General features: G+C 39.2%; 1 protein-coding gene and 1 long non-coding RNA gene across 2 annotated transcripts; one reads left to right on the forward strand and one right to left on the reverse strand.

Moving 5' to 3' along the window:
* Positions 1–16,702, reverse strand: c1h18orf21 (chromosome 1 C18orf21 homolog). Its single transcript, XM_067502963.1, has 5 exons — positions 16,381–16,702; positions 12,231–12,247; positions 11,691–11,914; positions 1,414–1,607; positions 1–1,122 (listed from the first exon to the last, which is right to left on the reverse strand). Exons 1-5 carry the CDS (start codon positions 16,470–16,472, stop codon positions 960–962), a joined length of 690 nt encoding a protein of 229 aa, XP_067359064.1. The 5' UTR covers positions 16,473–16,702; the 3' UTR covers positions 1–959.
* A 1,137-nt stretch (positions 16,703–17,839) lies between these two features.
* LOC137126317 (uncharacterized) lies at positions 17,840–23,559 on the forward strand. The gene is made up of 2 exons (XR_010914299.1): positions 17,840–18,379; positions 23,225–23,559. It is a non-coding gene; the product is annotated as an uncharacterized lncRNA (long non-coding RNA).

Raw genomic sequence — 23,559 nt, forward strand, 5'->3', positions numbered from 1 at the left:
AAATGTTTAATTTCAGAGAATCAAGATGTAGGTGGAATACAAATGTGAGGTATTTAGAAATAAAACGCAGTGACATTGAACAGCTAATGGACAACAGGTAGGCAATCCAACAGTTGAAAATACAGTGGAGATATGGAGATATATATATATATATATATATATATATATATATATATATATACACATTCCTGGTCTAACAAAAATATGAAAGGATAATAAAAAAAATAACAAAGCAAAATTCTTTACATTTTTAGTCTTTTAGTTAAGCTTTAGGCAGAAATGCCTATTCAGTATAAACAGCAAGTGTCGAGTCCCATTTAGCATGATAGTTCCTTTGGTAAATCATTTGTATGCGTGTACAAAAATGCAAAAGTATATTCATGACATTTGTCATTGTGAGCTAGTATCATATGCAGACACATCTCCAGACAATTAAGTAGGTATACAGTTTAATACAGAACTTTTAACACCAAATAATATGAATACTAAAGAGTTTTACGTATACTTATTATATAAAAGTTTAAAGGTAACTTTAAATAAAAAGAGAAATGAAGGAGAATATTGGCAGCTTGTCTCAAATGCCAATACAAAACAAAGATAGGTTTCCTGTGATGTTTCAGCCATTTGATAAATGCTGAATAATTTCACGTCACTTAAAGTAAAGGTTAGGTGATATCCGTTCTACATTAGGACTAAATCATTCTCCTCAACCTCAGCAGAGGGTACACTAGCCATGATAACTAACAGTACTCCCAGTTGCTGCATTCAAGATTTCCAGAAGTTGCAAACAGCCCAGCAATAGCTGCTTTGGTGGGCAAACTGTAACCTTTCTCACACCGGCTGGGAACCTAGTTACTATATTTAGTTCTCCCTTAGCCTCGGGTGTCAACAGGTTACAACATGGGTCTAACCCCTTGTTTTATTTAATAATACAGGTTTAAACAAAATTTGAGAGACACTTATAGTGCGGAAAGGAAGTCTTTTAAACCGCCTTTTTTGCTCCCCTGGTTGTCCTCTCGCATAAGGATCTTGCTGAGACGCTGGACAACCCAATTTTTAGGTTTAGAGAGAGGCTTGGAGGAAGCTGAGTCCGACCCTGAAGTGTTAGATGAGATTGAGCACCTGAACACAGAGATAGAATGTCGGGGAAGAAGGAAAAAAAAAACATAAAGATGGTTAGACAGGAAGAATTAGGACATAGTAAGACATAGGACATGGCAGTCAACAAATATGCTATTCAACCCGAATCAATGTTCATGTAGCATAAATAAAAACTTATTTTCCTTAAGAGCTTACCCTCTCAGACAGCTGTGACATCCACCAAGTTTTTTTGAGAAATTTTCTCTTTTGTTTGATTTTATTTTTAAATATAAGCTGAGGAGATGTTAATACCGTCAACCTGAAAAACCTTACCTAGGTGTGTGAGCAGGTGTCCTGTTTTTACCAGGAGTCTTGGGGGTTGTCACACTGGATCTGCTGGTTGACTGTGGGGTCTTGTGTTTGCCAGTGCTCCCTGGTGTGCTGTGTGTCTTTGTGAGGGTAGCTATAAAGTCCCTGTTCATTCCTTTGTGTCTGGATGTCTTATTGCAAGTGTGGCAGGTGGCCATCTAGGATACAGAGAGGAAAGACGAACATTCATTAATATTGCATGGTCTGCACCTATATTCCTCTAATATGATACATAAGGAGGTTTGAGGTGATATCATACCAGGTGTCCCCACTGAAATACTTTTACCCTGTGGGTTTGGTAAAATACCCTTAAAACTAGTCTAATATATAATACAAATACATCTACAAGCCAATGTAAATCTAAGACACAGGTTGACTCCTTTGGCATGTAATTATTGTTTGTTTTCAAACCCAGTTTCGACAGTTTCCTCTGGAACACGCAAGAGATTGTTGGGACTTTGTCTGGAAATTGACTGGAGTATCAAAATGACCCCAGCGACATACAGAAAGCAGGACTAGCTGCATCCGTAGCAGACAATGGGCTATAATGAATGTTGCTCATATGCACACAGACCAGCACAAAGAATCAGCACACGTCATCAGCTTGACATCAGCCCAGGAACAGTTCAATGTTCATAGGTCTAGGAAAATGAAATGTATCTGAAGCACTTTCCATTGACCCTGCCAAACTTCCCAGAGGATATTTTATCTTTTAATGTTTGTACAGGTATGCAAATAACTGGATTAGTTTAAGCTGTATGGGAAAAATTTATTTTCATCTATTTTCTATTATTTTCATATTTCAGCTCTTCCCACGCAGTTTCAATTTGAACAAAAAGCCAATATTTTCAGTTAAAATCCATACAGTGTTTACTACATTTACTTTGATAGTAATTCTTGTAACTAATTCAAATCAATTTCCAGACCCACATTTCACAGTGTATGCATCCCCCCCCCAAAACATGATGGGACCCTCTATAAAACAAACCATTCAGACTGAGGGAGCACAGCTGTCAGTTCATGAATCCCAAGTATATCAATATCTATATATGGAGAGATATGTGTACATATATATGGTGGCTATGACTATATACTGTCACAGGGTGCACAATAAAATCTGCAATAATCAATTAACATTAAATAAGTGGAGCATTAATCCTTTTCACAAGAGACACTGTGTCTGTCAAAATACAAAACGCTTCTACAGTATCACCTCAATCACCAAATTGGTTACACATCATTTATGCTCCTTTTTAACTATTTCCCTGTATTATTAAATAGGACCAAATGAACAAATCAAGTAACACTAACAATTTGTAAATAATATCATCATCCAAGTGATGATGATATTATTATATTACCCTAAGTAGAAAAATTAAAGAGGTTAAGTTTACAATTTTAAGTTTTAAGTTTAAGAATCTTCAAACAACTCCAACTCTAGTAAAGAATGAAACTCTTCAACAGAAGAGCCAGTTGCACTTTTCTTTCTGAAGAATACTTTCCTCACTGTAGTAATTTACAAATGACTTTGTGTTATGAGCTCTTCAATATTCCTCCCAATTGGCAACAAAGTAAAGTCCCACCAGCTTTGAAAGCTACACAAAACTGATCTGAGCATACCACCACTGCAGAGACCAGCAAGCCTGTGCCAAGTTGTTGAGTCCGAAATGTTGCGGAAATGAAAACTCACCGATACGAAGGTAGCCATTTGAGATTCTGACCGGTGTCCGAGTGTTGGAGGGTCAGGTTTCAATGCAACAAGAGGACAGAGTTCCAATTTCTTTCTATGTGACAGACTGATTTTACATGTTTCTGTATGTCCAGCTTTATAGAGATCAAGCCCAGTGGCTGACCCACCCATCTTTGTGTAGGGGTGTGGCTCGAACGTGGACTGACCAATGCACTGACAAAAGGGTTGATTAATCTGTGGTAAAGCCAGCACTCTGCTGCTGCTTCTCAAACTCACAAAACATTTTCTAAAGATGCCTTCCTTGTAGAATTGATCATTACATTGTTTCTGTATGCAAAAAACATTATGACTAAAAAAAAAAATCTTTAACAACTATGAGCAGTTAGGCTGATGATACAGATAAAGATGGGACCGACTATTTTAATAAAACTCTGCTAGAGTCCATAAAACTCTTCAGACTTCTAAAGGAAAAAGCTATCTGCAGGATCGACTTTGTGTCTTCAGCCAAAACAATGCATTAATATTCCAAGGACATTGCAAAGATGTTATACAGGCACCATTTTAAGATCACACAGATGTATTTCAGCGAAACGATATGGTAGCCTATAGTGGGCAGAGTGCCACTCTACTGGAGGGTCTGGGTTCATGTGTATAGGAGGAAAAATCTAAGCTGTGGTAGTGTTCCCAAGGTCAACACTGAATTAACAACATTTCGAGGATTTCAGCAGCATCCCTGGGGGATAGGTGCAAGGAGTAAATACTTTTTAATCTTCACAAGTATTATCATATTTTTAAGTAAAAGCAATCTGGGGAAATCAACATTTCATTGGGTGTTGCATTTAGAAAATGCTTGGAAAATGCCTCTTAAATCTCAAACAATTTGAATGTGTCTGTGTGTGCATATGTGAATTCACCAACAAGAAGAATCCATGATCACATTGTGTTGCATTATGTTTGGTAAATAAAGCCACTTTAATTATTATGCCTTGATGATTTTGTGGCTATATTAAAGTTTTCAACAGTGGACTTTTTACTTTTTTTTGCAAGATTCAGCGAGACCTCACTCTTACATAAAAGTATTTTTGGAAAAGTTTGTTAAGAAAAATGGAACATGAAACCACTATCCAAAGTTAAATGCAAGTCATGTTATATAATTGTGCAGTATATCAGTAACAGAAGTTTTTTTTTTCCGATCCCCCGGGCACGGGGATCGAACCACTGACCCTGTGGACGATTGCCTTTACCAACTGAGCTACAGCCAACCCCTATATCAGTAGCAGAAGTAGTACTTGCAAAGATATACATTTTAAATGCTTTTAAAGTGAAAACTGTTCGGCGCACCGATGAAATAAATAGACAGTAATGAGATTCATGTTCTTATTTGTTTTTTGTCAAAACATATTGCATCATTCCAGTTATCAGCACATTCCTGTTTATATCTATCTTGCTATCTTAAGATATTTTTAAGTGTTTTTAAGCAGTCTTATTATATTCTGAACCCTATATTCCCTTTTGTAGAACCTTTCCACCAGTACATCCTATTATTTCCTGCTGCAGTTACCCAATTTCCTGCTGCAGATCATTAAGTTTTCATCTAATCAAATCTGAACAGGATGCTGGCGCTAAATACTCAAACAAAAACAATCTGTTCGCATTTATAAACAGTGCTATAAATTCATTTGCAACACATACTGTAGGTTATGGGGCTGTGGACATTTAGGTGACATCCTAGATTTTAGAGGACTACTCAATGATTGCCAAGGTGGGGGGAAAAAAACACCATATTAGAACAAGTGGTTAAGTTCATATTGAAATGGATCAGACTGACAGATGGATGCAAATGGATGTTTACAACTAGTATGACCTCATGTTGTTTATCCTCATCTCCTCTAGTTGCCTCACTATCCTCTGGCAAGCACTGAGGCTCTAAGAAAGAAGATTTTGTAAAAGTGTATGTGCGCATGTTCACATATCACATAAATGCATAGCAGAGAGACTGAATTCAATGCAAGTTCAACAATATCAATGTGTCAACAAAATGACAAATACACTCTGCAACAACAATTACAATATGGTTGTTACATAGTGAAAAGCAATCATGATAACTCCCATCACGTGCATCCGCTTAATTTGTGCTAATCCTTTGACGTGTTGTTCATGCACTTTGAGAGGCACACGTGTGCTGTGCCATGGTGTGATCTGATTTCCTGATCTTACACTGCTGATCCTGACAGCAGACAGACCTATAGTACACAGAAAGAAGTATATGGCAAATGCGAAATGTTGGTGCTTAGTTAAATAAACAGCCACCTATACACAAGAAAAAAAGATAATGCATCAGGTCATGTGCATGTGCAAGAATACTAGAACTTTACTCAACCAAAGTATTGGGAAATACTTACAAATACTACAGCAGGGTGCGTGGTTGTGCAGCTTAACAATTTGTAATCCATTACAACTCTTCTTAAGTGGTTAAAATTCTGAATAGATGGATGAGAAACTGGATGTAAAATAGTGTGATGACACAGGAACGCATGCTGACCCACATTAATCAATTCTGCATTGACCTTTTCCTTCTATTATTAGCCCTTGTTCCATTAATACATTCCTTCCTGTCTTTCTCTCACTCTGCTGCTAGCGGTCAGCTTGGCTTGATTCAGTTGACCTTGGCAGTACGATACACCCAATAAGACGAAGATAGGTGGGGAATCACTGTGAGTGACAGAATTAGGTGACTAAAAGTGTCTTCGAATTGAATGTAAGATTAACAAAAGTTTGTGCTGAATGTTAATTGTGTGAGAGTTTTCAAAATGTCATTGTGTGTGCATTTAAAAGGCCAAATTATCTGCACACAGTGTGTGGCTGTGTGTGAAAGTTATTTGAGAACATATCAATACAACACAATAAAGCTGGAACCAAAAGAGCAGTTGGGGGATCAATATGAGGCAAACACAGTGCAAACCTTCCTCTAACCAAGCCTTGCACTGTGATGGTGCAGGCAGTCACACTGTCTAGAGGCAGGCTGCCGATAAATACAGAGACACTTGATCTGAATGCAGAGCTGCTACACACTGCCATTTAAAAAGAGATGTAATATCTGATTCTCTCTTTTTCTGTCCCTGCTGGTGGTGATAAAGGTCACATTTCAACATGCACACCAGCTGGTTTGCTTCAAAACATGACATAGCAAAGGCTGGAGAAAACACATCAAGACCTTAACTGATGATTTATACCATACTCCCAAACAAGTAGGATTAATACAATATATTCAATGCACTTATATAGCGCTTTTCTACCTATTGGCACTCAAAGCACTTTACACTGCTTCTTATTATCCCATTCGCACTCACAATCACACACACGCTCATACACTGATTTGGGAGCTGATATGGAGCTGGCAGATGCTCACCAGGAGCAAATAAGTTGGGGTTCAGTGTCTTGCTCAAGGACACTTGTGACCGGAGGAGCCGGTGATTGAACCAACAACTGTGAGATTGGTGCACAACCGCTCTACCTGCGCCATAGTTGTGTTTTGGATTATTTTTTTCAATAAATCCTCTATGAGACCTGTTGAACATCAGGAACCCATTCAATTTGTGATGCCTTTGTTCTTTCAAAGAGAACATAAAAAAATCCTCAGATAAAGTGTGAGAACAGTGCCCCACCTTTGACTCAAGGTGCAGCTGCTCTAAGGACAGGTGGAGTCTGGGTTTTCAAAAATAAACAAAACAGCTTAGAAGCAGATCTAGATTTGGAGAGGTAACTAATGGCATGCATGGCTTTCTAATACATACGTGTTGAATGCCAACAATGTAAGCACATGCTAACAGAGCAGGTCGCAATTCTCTCCCCAAAACTGCTTTCTGGTGCTTTTCAAACCTTGACAATTGTGACAAAGTACAGTTAAATCTACAGCACTCAATTGGGTTGCAAAAACAAATGAAAGTAAGGCCCAGACGTTAATTGAGAGACAACATGCTGCTATAGTGTAGAATCAAGCTCTCTTAATGGGGTTTATCCTACTTGTGAGCTACGAGCATGATGACAGCAGGGAGCAAAAAACTACATCGTAGCCCGAGGTTTACTGCGTCTTAGAGGAAAGCAAATTAATTTGCATGTATTATGAAAAGATTTTTGTTTTAGTGTTTTTTGTTTTGTTTTTGAGAAGCTGTGACTGAAAGCTTTAAATGTTCCCCAAAGTTATCAGTCTAGCTGGCACTGATGTGTCATGACTGTTGCTCCTACTATGTGCGTATGCTTACATGCTTAAAATCCTTCAGTACACACTTTGCTAAATCCCTGCACACGTCCGTCATGTATGAGTTTTTCTGGCGAGTCTCTTCTGTTTGCATTTACAAAGCTCAAGGCTAGGATACCACTGATGAGCCAAATTTTCTCCTTTCTCTCACCCAAACATGTTCTGCCGTCTTGTCTTCTTTCACTTGCTGTCCACCCTCAACATGTCAAAACCCCCGATGGAGTTTTTGGTGTTGCCTGAGAACAAACAGACAAAGCAAAAGCCAGACACTGTCTCTTGTTTCCTGTCATCTCCTTGAGAGGAACATTCCCCAGCGACATTACTCCCCCAAAGGTAAATATGACAGGAGGTTGTGGCAAAGACTTGGCCAAGAATGGAAGTAAGAGGAGAATCATTAGGGGGAAGGTGGTGGCCAGGTGTTGGAGTTGAGGTAAAATAAAAGACAAATGACAAATGAGGGGGATTAGAGAGTGCAAAGAAAAAAGATGAATGAGAAGATGATAGGTGGTCAGGAAGCTACAATTGGTGGCATAAATTTAGAAGAAGAGAGTCTGGACTTAGGTCAGAAAGATATAGCCTTGGTTCTGGGAAAGGGAAGAGATTTTCCAAACACTTCTGTGTTTTGTGTCACTTTAGTTATTCACATCTGGTTCATCTTTTATTCTGAAGTATTTTCCAAGTGAAAACTCGTGTTTTTTTCAGAGTATGGCATCATAACCGCACATTCAAGAAACATGACTGTGCACATGTCTTTTTTCTAGTGAAGCCATGTTCCTAGTAGATAATGTTAGATAATGCCTAGATGAGTTTAGGTATTAGGCATAAATTCACCCTAAAAACAACAAGAATATATGCATACAGAAAAGGAAATACTAGACCTGTATACTTATCTTGTAATCTTTTAAAAAAAACAACTCTGCTGGGGTGTTTAAATTTATTCCCAAGAATCGAGAATAGAGGAATGAAGGAGGAGGAGAATGCTATACTTCGCTCCATTTAGGGTCTCTGCCTCCCTTGTGGGGCTACAATCCAACTAATTTCCATATCCATTGCTTGATAATCTGCCCAGTTAACACAAACATACCAGATTTATAATACCTTTAAGACCTAACTTCACAGGGCTAAGGAGAGCATATCTCGCTCTGGCACTGGCCTGACAGCAGCACTTCAGATAGTGTTTTGGCCCCTTAACCTTTTGTCTTTATACATTTAATTTGCAATGGTTTTAATTAAAACTTCTGCCTAGTAATCTATGTTTTATAAATAATGACAAAATTAAAACATGTTTTACAAACATTTTACTTGAACTAATAGAGGTAAAAAAAAAAAAAAACTCTTCAAAGTGTCCCACAACATCTCTTATCTGTAGCAACATCCCAGAACTGTTGTGATGCTTGGATGAAGTCTGAGAACACAAGCAAACATGAATATGTGTGTGTACAAAATACTCACACCCCTCTTAAATAAACATCGGTCTCATGCCACAAATAGAAAGGCATGAATGTTACAATAAAAGTTTATGATATCTTGTTTGGCTTATTTGTCCGATAAATCATTCACTTCTACTTGGGTGTCACGTGACTGACAGTAAAAAAGAGCAGAATATTGTGTACACAGCTATAACACTCGACTCTTGACAAACTAAAATAAAACAATAAAATTATGAAACGCTAACACAAATCATATTAAGGCTTCATGGTCACTATGACAGACTATTTTGCCCAGGCAATGTTCAATTTCTGTGGATATCTTTTTTTTATACAGTAAAAACAAACAGAAGCCTCTTTAGAGAATTACAACTGGCACAAGGATAAAAAAAATAAAATAACGCATAACATCTGATTATCCTATCATCCTAACCATGACCCCACGTGTTATTCTTTAAAGAGGAGACGTGTGGATGCTAATCTCTTTATTCAGGCTCACGTGCAGAGCCCCTCTCACTGGTGAGGTTGTTTACTGTGTTCATTAGCATTAAGCCAAAGAGGCAAAGTGGGGGAAGACATCTACATTTCTCCTTTTATCTCTCTGCTCCACCACTCTGTATTTTTAGGATCACTTTGCTATTTTCCTTACACAGTGCACAGGTGTGTTGTGTTGCATTCTTGACTTGATTTGTTCCTCCTTGAACTTGTATATAACAGCTGAGTAGCCATGAAAACAGAGGTTAAAAATACATCAGGGGACATGTTCAGGGAGTATTAGTTTACTATAAAGTCACGTGATGAACAAGATTACCCATCATAACCCTAACACAGTCGACAAGTGAGCATGAACAGAGGTGCACAGTTAAGAAACCATTCTAGGTGAGATACATAACATGTCTAGTACTTTTTATTCTAAGCCAATCTAACCAACACAATTTGGTCAGTTATTGTAGCACATTCCCATCCCCAGCTGTGCAGTGCCCGTCGAAGTGGTAGAAATTGGGGAGGGTTGTGTCAGGAAGGGCATCCGGCGTGAAAACTGTGCCAAATCAACATGTGGACAATGATCCGCTCTAGTGACCCTGAACTCATGGGATAAGAAGAAGGGACAAATAAATAAATAAAATAATGCTTTAACATTTGGTGGTGTGTGGAAGAAATTTTAATGTCTTTTTTATCTTGTTAACTCTTGAGTCTACTTGAGCAAAACCTCAAGTTGCAAGATGCAACCCTGTTTCGTATCCAGGTAGTTTGCAGCCACCATCTTTGTCCTGATTCGCAAACTGATTCACAAACTGTACTAATATTTCATCATTCAGATAGTTAGACTAGATGCTGGGGAATCTAGTGATACATTAAGTTTTTTCAAACAAAATTTTAGGATTTAAACGTCACCTGTTACTTTCAATAGAGAGACCATTAGTTACTTCTGTGACCTAATACATACCAATTCATTTAGAAACAAGGTCTTATCAACCATTAGCAAGCTATACAGATATGTAGTATGACTCCCCCACCTCTCGTGTCCCCCTGAGGAGACTTTTGACTTTTTTCCCTTGCTGAATATCCATTACTAACCTTACACTGTAATTTCTATGTGGTTAAAATATGATCAGGAAGGATGAAGAAAATTGCAGAGAAGCAATGAGTATATTTTCCGATCTTTTCCTGTAATGTTACAGTTTCCTGTTTAGCCACATACAGTATAGTGAAGCTACTTCAGATTTTGACAGCTGTACTTGAAATATCTGCCAGGCTGAGAAATTATTTTGATGGTTTTTTCATTTTGTAGTTTCAGAAAACAAGCCTGAAATGTTATTCTCAATTTTACCAAATTCATTTTTTTTTTAATTCACAATGCTTTGAAAGTGAAGGCCTATTTTCAGATCTCTCAAATCACTTCATCCAGATCAGTCTACAAGACACTGTATGTGACCTCTACTACAGAGGTAGATAATGAAAGCTCACAGCCACTGCCGCATAAAAAAAAATTAAATAATGCACTGCAACTTTTCCTTTCAGTCCATCACCTGACTTCTACTGTCCACCCTCTTATATATGCATGTACCACTTCAGTTGATTGTTTAACCCTCTAGTGTCTTTTTTTAAACTTATTTTTTAAACTTTCAATTCCTGCTCTCTCTCCACTTCTGCCTGCCTTTTTGCCCGTAGAATGAACACATATATAGTAGCGAAAGGGTTCAGAATGCCTCGTGTAATGAACCTGCATATTAAATGAACCCAACCAGATTTTAATGAGGCAGCAGCATTTCCACTAGAGCTGTTCTTCATTAGGCGGATGTCAGATCACCAGAGGGCTCTTCAGTGAGCCTCTACTATCACTTTTTTTCTGAAGTGGGGGAAATGCTAAATGCTTCACCACCAGTTTTCTGGGTACTGGCCAAAATTAGCTTTCCATTTTGTCCCTTTGAGCTGGCATCCAATAAGCGGACAGACAAAAAGAACGACCCTAACAATTTAGGGGACTGTGGAGGGGGGGATGAGTGTTGACAAAGCACTGTCTGGCAACATCAGTTCTTCTACAGTTCAGCTTAATGGGACCACTGTAAATGTTGTTACACTTAGTAGAGCACCAGTGTTTAATGAAACAGACATTTTCTGTTCAACCAGTTCAAATGAGCTATTCATTTAAAGAGCAATACTGGCTAGAAACAATACATACAATAAATAAAATATGATACATTCTTAAACACCACTGGGAAATTCAGGAGAGGTCAACATCAGCTACAGAAAAAGTACCTGGTGTTGACTATAGCATATCAGGCACTGTATTCATCTGCAAGGACCATGTGCTGCAGTGCAGTACAAAGCATAACCAGGTGTGTGGGTCTGTCTTTTGTCTTACCAGTACAGAGGAGGATTTTTGGAAGCGATGCAGCACATTTTTCTGCACCAGACTCAGTCGTTTGCCCTGGGCCTTTCTTCGCAGTATGCGCTGTACTCGTGCTGATGGGCGCTTCTTGGGCCGTACTCGTATACGGTGATTGTCAGGCTGTAGCCACTGATAACAGTAAGGACACACCAAGGTGTTCTGCAACAGATTTGTGTCAGATTTGTGCTTCCATGTTGCTGAAAGGAGAGAGACTGAATGAATAAAACCTATCGGCCAATATCCCAGTATAGTCATAGTTCTTTTGAACAAAATATTGCTTATGTAACCAAAGTGGTCGAAGTGTAAAGGTAAGAATAAAAAGTATTCTGTTCCCACAGGGCAGTTTGCTATAGACAAAATGGATCTGTGTGTTGGCTAAGTGGTTAGTGAGGTTTATCAACCAAGACAAGTGAGTGATAAAGTCCTAATTACTAGTGCTTTATACGGCTATTACATGAGCTATGAAATAATGCAAAGACAGTTTATTCAAGGATACATAGTTTCTTCACTTACCATTCACAGGCCAATGTCTAGGGAAGAAGAAGAGGAGACAAGATCAAACACTTCAAGCAGAGACTTACCAGTTGACAAAAGTAAAATTAATTTGTAACTGGGTTTAAAGTTAAAACCACTGGCACAAGATGATTCTAAAGTAAAATTTGAATCTTGTCTTTCACAGATAAAGGATTTAGTTTCTGTACAGGGGAAAAAAATAAAAATAAAATCACATAAATAATTCAATAAGCATTTTTCTCTTTTTTTAAAATGTCCTTCTCAATTTGCATTAGAACAGCTCATTTCACACTGGAACAATAAAAAGGAAAGAATATCTGGACTAATGTATTTGTCAATTTAAATAATCCACTGAAACAGCCTGTTAGTTAACAATTCAAATACATGCATGCAAACATCCCCATTAGAAGATGGAAACACTAATGTGGAAAAAATGGTTGTCACAGATAGCCTCTACCATTATGTGTAGTGGAAAACATTCAACCAGAAGAGCAAACAGGTCTGTCCTAAAAAATATAGAGCATTTTTTTCAAACCACCTCCCCTGCAACAAGCCGCCTTGGTGACTGCTGTTGCTACTTCCTATTTTGGAACTCTGATAGTATTGCACAAACATTTAACTAAGCCACTTTTAATTCCGCCTAAAACTAGCTGCAAGCTTAAATAGATGAAGGGAAAGTTGCTGTTTGGCAGCACGTGTGGCAGGGAGACACAAGGATGTTTATGGAGAGGAGAGGGGTGGAGTTCGAGGTCAAGTTTAATCTGGAGTCAACCTGCTGGCTATTGCGGTTTGTAGTTACACTCCATGTGCACCCCATATCTGAGACTGTGCATTGCAAAGTGACATTGGATGCATGACATGGTGGAGGAAGATTTGCAACATATCTCTTGTCACTCATTCCACAGTCTGAGATACTGTGACTTTATCTCCCCGCTCTTTAATAATCAGAGGATTAAACAGTCAGATTATAAACAACCCCAAATCAAAAAAAGGTTGGGAAGATGCAATTATTTGGAAATCTTATCAAACCCATATTTTATTCCCAATAGAACATAAACAACACATCAGATGTTGAAACTGAGACAATTTACCATTTCCTGCAAAATATTAGCTTATTTGGAATTTGATGGCAGCAACACATGTCAAAAAAGTTGGACCATTGTGTAGCATCCCGTTTTCTTTTAACAACTGTCTGTAAATGTCTGGGAATGTCTACTCTAAAACCCCTATGTGCTTTTCAGCATTGATGGTGCCTTTGTAGATGTGCCATAGGCACTAATGCACCCTAGTCTGCAGGACATGGTTTTCCAAATAAATTTCAAATTTTGATTAATCTAAACTGCAGATCTTCTTTGCATGATACAGCTTTAAATAACATTTGCGGATTGCATAGTGAACCGTTTTCACAGACAGTGATTTCTGGAAGTGTTCCTGAGCCCATGCAGTGATGTCCAGTAGAGAATCCGTTCTTAATGCAGTTCTGCCTAAAGGCCTGAAGGTCATGCACCTCCAGTTTTGACCTTTGGCCTTGTCCCTTGTGCACAGAGACCCCTCCCGATTCCCTGAATCTTTTAAAGATATTATATACTCTAGATGGTGGGATCTTTAAAGTCTTCACAATTTTATGTTGAGAAAAGTTTTTCCAAACTTGTTCAATAATTTTTATTTGCTGGTTGTCGCAGATTGGTATACCTCTGCCCATCTGAAATGCTAATTTTATACCCAGTGGATGGGCCCCTCCAATTTTTTTTTTAATTTTCTAAGGTTTTGTTCCTTCTGTTCCAATCTTTTGAGATGTGTTGCTGCCATCAAATTTAAAATGAGCTAATATTTTCTATGAAATGGCAAAATATCCTAGTTTCAAAATCTGATACGTTTCCTTGTTATCTATTTCAAATAAAATATGGGTTGACGAGATTGGCAAATTCTGTTTTTATTTGCGTTATAAATATCATCCCAACTTTCTTGAATTGGGGTTGTAGAAGCGCAGTCAGAAAATGCCAGAAATAAAGAGAAGCTTTATGAGAGCAGGCCTAGTGTGTGTGTGTGTGTGTGTATGAAGTACAGTACATAGAACAACACATTTTCCAGTTTTTGCATGAGACTAAAGCACTGATGACTTGAGAATAGGGCAGCTGGATTCTTCTAGGGGAATTTTGTTTTCCCCAAATCTCCCTTCCCACCACCCCCAATGAACCTAAAACTGTACAGAGACCAAGACCTTGCATCTCCTTTTAAGTGCACACTGTTGTGGTGATGAATGCTGAAGATACGGACTCTACATATGGAGTGCTGACAACTGGGAAATGCTATCATCTGAAATATGTTGCAAGGTTGATGGTAGGGGAAATATTACATTAGTATTATATTATTATATAGCATTGGCTGCAATGTGATAACATATTTAAAGACAGAAGTGTTGGCTGAGGCAAAGCGCACGAAATGAAAAGCATTATGAATTGGTATCATCAGGAAAATAACAAGTAACTGCTGGCCTAACTCAGTAACTCAGTAACTCAGTGACATTTAGACACAGTGGCCAGGTGTAGTCAGAGTCAAACATAAAGCATTGACGTCTGACTTCAAAAATTTTTGACTAATCTTGCATGGTCACTGTTTTATTGATATCCGCACGGAAAACAAAAGCACAATTTCAAGTAAATATGTAGAGTCATGTGTATGAGTAATGGCAGACAGGAAACAAACGCTCCAGTGATGCGTAACAGGACATGGAGATGACACTGGAAACCCCCAGAAAAACAAAGAGTGACACTTGTGGTTCATTAGGACACAAACATTATCCATACACACTGACCGTGAATGCCAGCCATTGGACTGCCATTTTCATTTCCACTTGGTTAACTCGCTGTGTGTTTAAAGCCTCTGTCTGAAAACGGTAATCCTTAACAGTCATTTAAGATTATGTAATTAGTAAATTTTGGCTGCCACTGCTAGCTGTGACTTCTCTGCCAGGTTGTTTGGCATGAAACCAGCCTGTGGTCCAAATATTTAGATATATGTCTCTTGTCTGCTGGACAGCAGGTTAAACATGGTCAAAACGTTTTCTATAGCACATCCACAGCTCATTAAAGACAGGTAATCTGGGAAACAGATGCATGTACTAAATTAGCAGTGTTCTCACACCCATCCATAACATGAGCCTGACATGTAGTTTCACAATAAAACGTCTGTTTTTGTTTCCATTCGTGGTTTTGCCCACAAACGTCCTGGCTCAGGTGAAAAAAGCCAAAAGACACAGGGGCATGGCTGGAACCCAACTCAAACATTAGATACAAGAGTGCAGACACAATCCTTATAAGTGCACAAAATATATATTTATATATGAACTATAAAGTAATTTAAGAGCACATTCTGTACACCTGTCCTAGCAGGATTAGGGTTAGGGTTAGGTTGCACATACACAATTTCATTCATTCATGTCACACACTAAGGCAATAAACACTGTTTTGAATATGCCAGTACATAAAATGCAAGAAATTCCATTTAGCCAACACATTAAAAATGAAGCACTAAACTGTATATGATAAAGTAAAACTACCCTGCGGTCTCTTACCGGGTAGATGTGCCTGGAAAACCGCAAGAGACATCCTGACCAAATCTGACACCATATTCAGCCCTTTGAACAGTACTTGAGATCTAAAAAATAACATTTCCAGCAGAGTGCCACGAAAAAGGTTTCCTGCCATCACTCATATACTGAGCGATTTGTGTTTTAATAAATATGGTAATAGTAATTCAGCAATTAAATCGGTTATCGATTATTACTGATGGTGTTTTGGGTCTCTTATTATCAACAGTATTTGATAAATGTCTGTAAAAAAGGGATACAACGTTTCTTTACACACAATGGTAACAGAGAGCAACCAATTCCATTCCATAGGAAAAATAAAATAACAGTACAATGCTTATGTCAGAAAGTAAACATATAACAGTAACAGACAACAATCAATCATGCCTAAAATTCATGAACACCTTGAGAAACGTTTCCTTAGCAGCAACTGAATCGTTAACACCGGTCGAGCACTTCCATCTAGAGTCTAGATATCGACACTACAACCATAAAAGACAGTAAGCAACGACACAAAAGTGCAAGTTGGATTCCTGCACAAATTTAAACAAAGGTACTTACAGGAAGAACCGTGATAGCTCCGGGCATGTTTCTTTATACAACACAGAAGCGCCTAATAGAAACTTGGCTCGCTGGTGTACGCGGGTCTCCATTTTCACTGGTACAACGTGTAAAAAACTGAAGCCCAGTTGCAATTCCGTCTTAAAACGTCTTCATGTAAGCCCTGAACTGGTTGTTATCCAAACCCCTTCACATACTTAGAATCCCGGCTGTATTTTAGACGCCCAAAAAAAATTGAAATATCAGGTGATTTTAATCTATATGCGTTAGCACTGAGTCTCTAGCGCTTTCCACTTTGGGTCGCAACATTCTGACGTTGCGTGCGGTGCATTGTGGGAAACTGAGTGGCGCAAATGTGGTGAACCTGCCATAGCAAGTCTTAAAAATATTTACAAAAAAGTGCAGTATTTTAAATTAAATGCCTATTCCTTTACAACAATTAGTCAGATGTAAAAGTAACTTTTTGACTTTGTAAGAGTCAGATGGGCTACAAAGGCTTCCAGGAGGTTAGGTTATGGCTATTAACAATCTGGAGTCAGTGTGTTTATCATAAGTCCTTAGACAGTCATATAAACCTGCCTAAACCCAAGAATACAGCGTGACACACACATTTTGAGATTCCTGGTATAACAAAAGACGACAATCAATTCAGCATATGCAGATATCATTTGATGTCATCATTCCTTAGATCTTATTGGACAGTGAGAATTACCAGTGTTACACGAAAGTGGGATGTATGGCATCATTAGACTATTACTGGGTATGCGCATATCAGAGCACTAAAGGTGGACTGGGTTTAGGCAAAACAGTCTGTGCCATCCGACAGAAGACTCGAGGCAGGCTGTCGCTTGAGTCTGCTGGATCCAGTGAAATTATTGGATTTGCGTCTACAAGGAATTTCTGCTGGGAGAAAGAGAGCTATCGTGAAAATGTTTTAACTGAGCAGCAGCAGGGTGGAAGTGCCTCCTCCTGAGCCTCAATAAGTGCGCACCGATGGGTGCCCTCTGGGATGCGGATATCAAAAGCAGCCACCCGGTCTGCACGGGCGTTTTATGTAAGATGACAAGAAAAAAGTTACAAGGAGGTTTTGTTCGACACAAGATGATATTTCATTCCGCTCAACCGATACCAGAGCTCACACTGCTCGGATAAGTGTGACTGGTCGTTGGAGCGGTGCGTTTTACGCGCATCTTTTCCCGGAATATCCTCTCTAGTGTTTTTTTCACGCCTCGTTCGTGATAAATATCGTGAATTTATTAACGACAAAGACAGTTTTGCGGTATTTTAGATTATTGAAATTAATGCTGGTCACCTCTGATCCCGACTTAAGACAGAAATACCCTCGGGCGTCGTTATTGTGCCGGATCTTTTCATTCAAATTATATTCCTTTTGGAACTTTGGCATACTAGGAACAACATGATCTATACGGGGCATTGGAATTAAACAATATAGTGAGTAGAGTAGGTTAAACTCTTAATAATAGATGTATGATTATGTGCTTATTTCTTACTATTTCTTACAATTGTGCTCTACACTGTGAGTTTTCACATAGCTAGGCTTAAATTTATTAGACGCTTTTTCTACTGTGAAATATGAAGTCTTCTCAAACCTTGTTCCTTGCAGGTCTGCCTATACTTATTTCTTTGCGCGGCGTTTGTGTAGCCTGCAAAGGAAGGATGGGGTGGGGGGCACCAGACACTGTGGAGATATTAAATCTCCGGGCCAGTGTAAAGCGCGCAGAAACTGATGGAGTAAGCTGAAGTGTGAGGGATTGCTCCTTACTTTGTCCGTGAGTAAATCTTCACTTTATCAGACGCTGTCAGGCAGGCGCTTCCACACAAGATTGAAATAGCCAAGCGGTGCTCACTACTAGAACAAAATTGACTGGCGATTCCGGTGACAGACAAGTAGAGAGGTTGATATGGTGCTCAAAGCGCGACCACAACCCATTATATCCGTGCAGCTGGGATGAGAAAGGAGTAGGACTATGATAGAAAGGTAAGCTGGATGCTTTGCTTTTCACCAATTCACGCTCACATAAATACACTAGCGCAAATTGATGTTGCTGTAATGGGCCGAAAAAGCAGTCACGAGCAGTAAATATATACTTCTACTGATCTGCAGTTACAAATGAGCGCAGTTTTCCTGCGGTGCACAGGAAACCTGAAGCCTAGACATCAGTCACGGAACTACCAGGCAGAACTGTAGTGTTACTAAATCTCTGGAAGCTCCTTAGAAGAGTGAGAAAATATATTTACAAAACATTACAAAGTCAGTAGATCAGTTTGCAGCTTTTAAGTTTAGATCTTGCAGCGGGTCTTTAACCCCTGTAACTGACTGATAAGTGCAGTGCTCTGCTGACTCATAGATGATGGAACCTGCAGCCCTGACAGTGTTAATGCACTATTCAGTGAGCCACTGCGACCACACCTGTCACTGTGCTCTAGTCAGGTTTTTTAGTCCAACGGAGGACCACATCAGGGAGAAGAGTCACCCTAAAGTGTCCTGTCAGCATCTGCAGAGAAAAGCTAATCCAGCAGTGGCAGCCATCAAACCAGCTATCACTTCTGAAATGCAACACCAACTCCAATAGTGCTGAGGAAGCTCAGTGGAAAAGGCACAATGTGCTGTAATGCTGCGTGTGTGCGTGCGCGCGCGCGCGCGTGTGTCTGTGTGTGTTAGTCAGTTGTATCTCTTTATCATAGCATCCTTGTTGTGACTTCTGGCAGTCTTGCTGCTGAGACAACTCAAGGGTCCACTTCAGGCAGATTTTCCTGCACACTGATGTGAAGTGCAGATATATATTTGCATGTGTCTGTTATCTGAGCCCATTTCCCTGCAGAACTCCCTGACTTCACACATCTCCCCCTGAAACAAGTCTATATGCTGCAATGATTGTAATTATGGACTTGAATTTATAATAGCAATAAGGTCACTCTATGTCAGACTTTATGCTGTATCCGGATAAGTGCCTGCATTTACTTCATTCAGTCTTGCTAATTCTGAGCTCAATTAATACTTTTTAGGGGCTAGTGATTCTGTCTTTTCTCCAGTACCGTAGTGCATGCGTGTGCACATTTTCCAGTTCTCTGCTTCTCAGTTATGGAAGCATTTATCTTTTTAATGCATCATTCGAGAGTAAGTAGTCCTCAAACACCCCCACCTTGCGATGCATTTATCACAGTCATTCTTAGAAACACACTGTGGAGTAATAATGTGATGCAAGAACACAGAGTAAGAGATGACCAAGGTCAGGCTTCATCACTTGCTCATAAAGAATTTAGTCTGTGTTTGCACATTGGAAGTTGTCTTTATATCACTGGGAATTATCACATACTCATATACATACATATTATTTCAAGGACACAGACTTCCGATTCTGCTTCATTAAAAAATCTTTAGTTTAAGGACTATAGTCTGTGAACTAAAGTGATTACTGTATGCGTGGAGATTATTTGTGAAGAGGGCTGAGTCACTCAACTGTTACTGGAAGCTGCACATGTAGAGGCCAAGAGGCTTTGTTTCTCCTCTTTTTTTCAACTAAACCTTCCTTCACATACTGTGTTTCCTGAGGGTGAAATGTGAAAACTTAAAAAGGAGGTGATCTGGTTATTTTACCTTGTTACATATGCCTCCTTTGTCCCATTTCTAAACTAATACCGTGGGGTAAAATTCTTTATAGATCTCAATATTGATGTCAATTTTTAGACAGTGAGAGCATATGTGTTTTTGTGTCTCTGCACAAGATAGACTGAGCATGTGTGTGTGGATATTCTGTGCTGGTATATGCACTGGTATACGCTTAGGAAGGAGCACTGCTGGTACAGACTACTCTGCTTTACCATGCATAATCAGCTTGAGGAGAACAAAGATGTTAGTTCTATAAACAGGGTTTGTTTGGATCAGGACGATCCCGAGCCAGAGCCGAAGAGAACAGTGGCTCATTCACAAGACACAGAGGGAAGTGGCCCAGTGGAGGGAACTAGCAATGGTCTCTGTAAAAGGTTGTGCAGCCTTGGAGAATAACAAGGAGAGGAATAGTGAGGAATAGTAAAACCCTCTTCCATTATGTGCTTCTCATAATGAAATGATAGAGACCTAATATCCAAAGACATGTCCCGAAATGCCCTAAAAGGCAAAGGAAAATTGACTCAGTAGGTTGGATTGCACATTAGTGAAATCCACTGCTGCACTTGATAGATTCCAAAAAGTTATACTTTGGGTTTACCTACATTTTTGGCCTATGTATTTAATGTATTTGTAATGTAATTAGCGGTCATTAATTAAAGTCATATCTAAAAGTTACTGCTTGGATATCAGAGTTTAGATTGTTGTAAAATCATGCGTGACAATTTTGATGCCTTTTTGTTTGCTAGCTCCCTGTTGCTTTTCTTGAAAAGTAAATGAAAGGGCTCACAGTCTCACACCCAAAGTGGCAGCCAGACAAAACTTCTCCTTACCCTAGTAAGTCAAATCCCAGACGGCTAACGGATTGTTACAGAGCCAATCTACAGCTTTAACAACCTCAAGCATACAGACTTATGCATACACATACAAATGCATGTCCACATGAAATTTTTTAGTGCTAGTCTCTGTTTTATTATGGATGTGCCCAGTGATGTCTCTTGCCAGATGTGGCAATAAAAAGCCTGGGTAATTGCCATAAGTAATTTTGCCAAGTTTATACAGCAGTGTTATTAATGAACATCAACTACAAATGAAGCAGGAGCAAGACAAGGGCATAGTGGCATTATGTAAATTTGGACATCTGGTATGGAGATTTTCTTTTGTTTCCTAAAAGAATTTACTTACAAACATAGGGAGCATATTATGTGCAGTGTCTCCGCCATGGTCCCTGTCTTCCTGATTTGCCAGTAAACCAAAATTCTGTCTCTTTATCAAACACTGATCAGAGGAGCCACACTACTGTTACAACTGGGACAATGCACCATTGTCACACTGTCTATTGTGTGAATCAATGAATAGGGGAGCATCTTTTCAGATGATAACGTTTTAGAAAATGGATGTGCGGCACATATCCATTACAGTCCGTGTGACCATTGTCCTGATTATAGAGAATAAGTGGGAATTATTACTCGACGCTAATACTTCAATTATAAGTCCCTTTAATTTGCACACAGTGTCTGCAGCATTTTCGTCTTGCAAAGACATTTCGGTTCTGTCACATCCCATTGTCGCTGCAGTAATGAAAGGCAATTCACATAAACGATTAAATGTAGAATCTGGGTGCCCTCTTTCTCACCACAGCCAAGTTGCCTTGAACAGTTTCCGGTAGTGTGCAGTCTATTATTAGTGACTGTTTTTGTCATATGTGAAGGGTGGGATGCCCTGCAACTTAGATTTATGAAAGGGGCCTAAACTGCATGCCTTATGCACTTGATGTAGGGGATCAGCTACCCCTGACAGCTTACCTCAAAAGGATCAGTCCAACCCAAGTACTAGGCAGCCTTTTTCTCTATCCCCTGATAAAATATTTGTTTTATCCAACATTGGTACCTTTGAAGCGTCCAAAGACTTCAGTCTGACCCAAGACGTAGCCCTAAAATCCTGTCTGCATTCGACTTTTTTTTCTCGTTTGTTCTATTTTAATATGCTCTTTTAAATTCAGAATAGAAAAAAAGGGGTTAAGTAAATTGAGTTTTGCCCCTGGCTCTTCTCTACTTTCTTTTTTGTTTGTGTCGTCCTTCAGCTCCTTTTATCTGTCCTCTGAGTTCATATCCCTGTAGTCTCAAATCTAGGTTGCATCCATTTTCATACAAGGAACTAGGCGAGAGAAAGACATTCACATAATTGCCTAACCATACTGCATAACAAAAGCAGAACACTGATTAAACCAGTGAGGCTGATGTAAGAATCAATGAAAGGACGGGGAGATTGGAGCATGAACCTGACATAAGTCAACCACATTAGAATTTTGGTGTAAATGTCATAGCAAAAATGGTTCTTTGCTTATTTTGGTTGTTTTGCCTGTTGATGATCCTTCTGCAGATGTATGAACATGTCTGTGAAGTCCTGACATTTTAAGACCTTTGTTTCTGATGCACGCAGCTTAGAATTCACTCAGCTATAACCTTTTATTGCCCATTACATGGCAGACTCTGTAAGGGAGAGATGTAAATATAAAATGTAAGAGAATACAAAGGCTTGGGTATGATTTGCGAATTGAACGCATGCCTTTTAAGCCTCCGATGACAAACTGCTTCCCTGTGCACCCTATAGACAGAAAAAAACACCAGTTTACTTGCTTGCTTCTATTGTTACGCCCAATCACCCCATCGGATCTTAATTCTTTTTACGTGCAGTAATAATGATTACATTTATTCCCAATGACAATTATGCGACAGGATTCTATATAAGGACAGTGCAGACAGATCTTATTCTGCTTAACCGTGGCACTAGTGCTCATTAACCTTCTAGTCAGGCAATTTGGGCCAGAGGAGCATTTTTCTCTGGATGTCCAGCATGTTAGATATGCGATCTAGCTAGGAAGGCCAACCACCTGGTGAAAAAGGCTATTTTATTATTTTATTGAATAGATGATGTATGTGGTGTCTGAGGAGGAACATCACAATTTTAGTGCTTTCTTACTCTGTCTTATTCATTTTCCGTTAGTATTTTACTTCATTTTATTATCATTTTTGTTCACTTTCCTCACCACCAACTCATCCTCTGGTCCCACCACTCTGTTACTCCGTTCCTCTCTTTTTCTCCCATCTGCTGCATCTGCCTCTCACACAGAATGTATTGTAACTGACTTTATCTTTCCCCCCTCTTCCCTCCCTCATTTCCTTCCTCTCTATCTTCTTGTCTTCCTCTTCACAGTGGATCAGCTGTTGCCAGCCTAATCTGAAGGTGACCTGTTGGCAGGGCCAGGGGCTGCAACACAGGACATGGGTCCTGCCTCTTCTCCCCCTCGTGTCTTGTGTTGCAGCCAGTGGAGCTGCCTGTCTGCATCTCTGCCAGTCTGTCTGCCCACTGCTGATGGACCGAGTTTCCAGAACAGATAGCTCCTCCTAACTATGGACCTACTGACCCTTGTCCTCATTGTAGAATAAACATGTGCCTTGTCATTGTCATCCTCAGCATAGTTTTCAAAGTTGATATATTGTACTTTCTCATAGTTTGAAGGTAATAAATTACTTTCCTGAAAAATATTA

The sequence above is a fragment of the Channa argus genome, chromosome 1 (genome assembly GCF_033026475.1).
Source record: "Channa argus isolate prfri chromosome 1, Channa argus male v1.0, whole genome shotgun sequence".
NCBI lineage: Eukaryota > Metazoa > Chordata > Actinopteri > Anabantiformes > Channidae > Channa > Channa argus.

What these genes read in the sequence shown, in the direction of transcription:
- c1h18orf21 (XM_067502963.1), bottom strand. Translation starts at nt 16,472, where the DNA reads ATGGAGACCCGCGTACACCAGCGAGCCAAGTTTCTATTAGGCGCTTCT. An exon ending in AAAAATCCTCCTCTGTACTG is followed by an intron (nt 1,608 to 11,690) that starts GTAAGACAAAAG and finishes TCTGTATCCTAG; the next exon opens with ATGGCCACCTGCCACACTTG. An exon ending in ACACCTGCTCACACACCTAG is followed by an intron (nt 1,123 to 1,413) that starts GTAAGGTTTTTC and finishes CTCTGTGTTCAG; the next exon opens with GTGCTCAATCTCATCTAACA.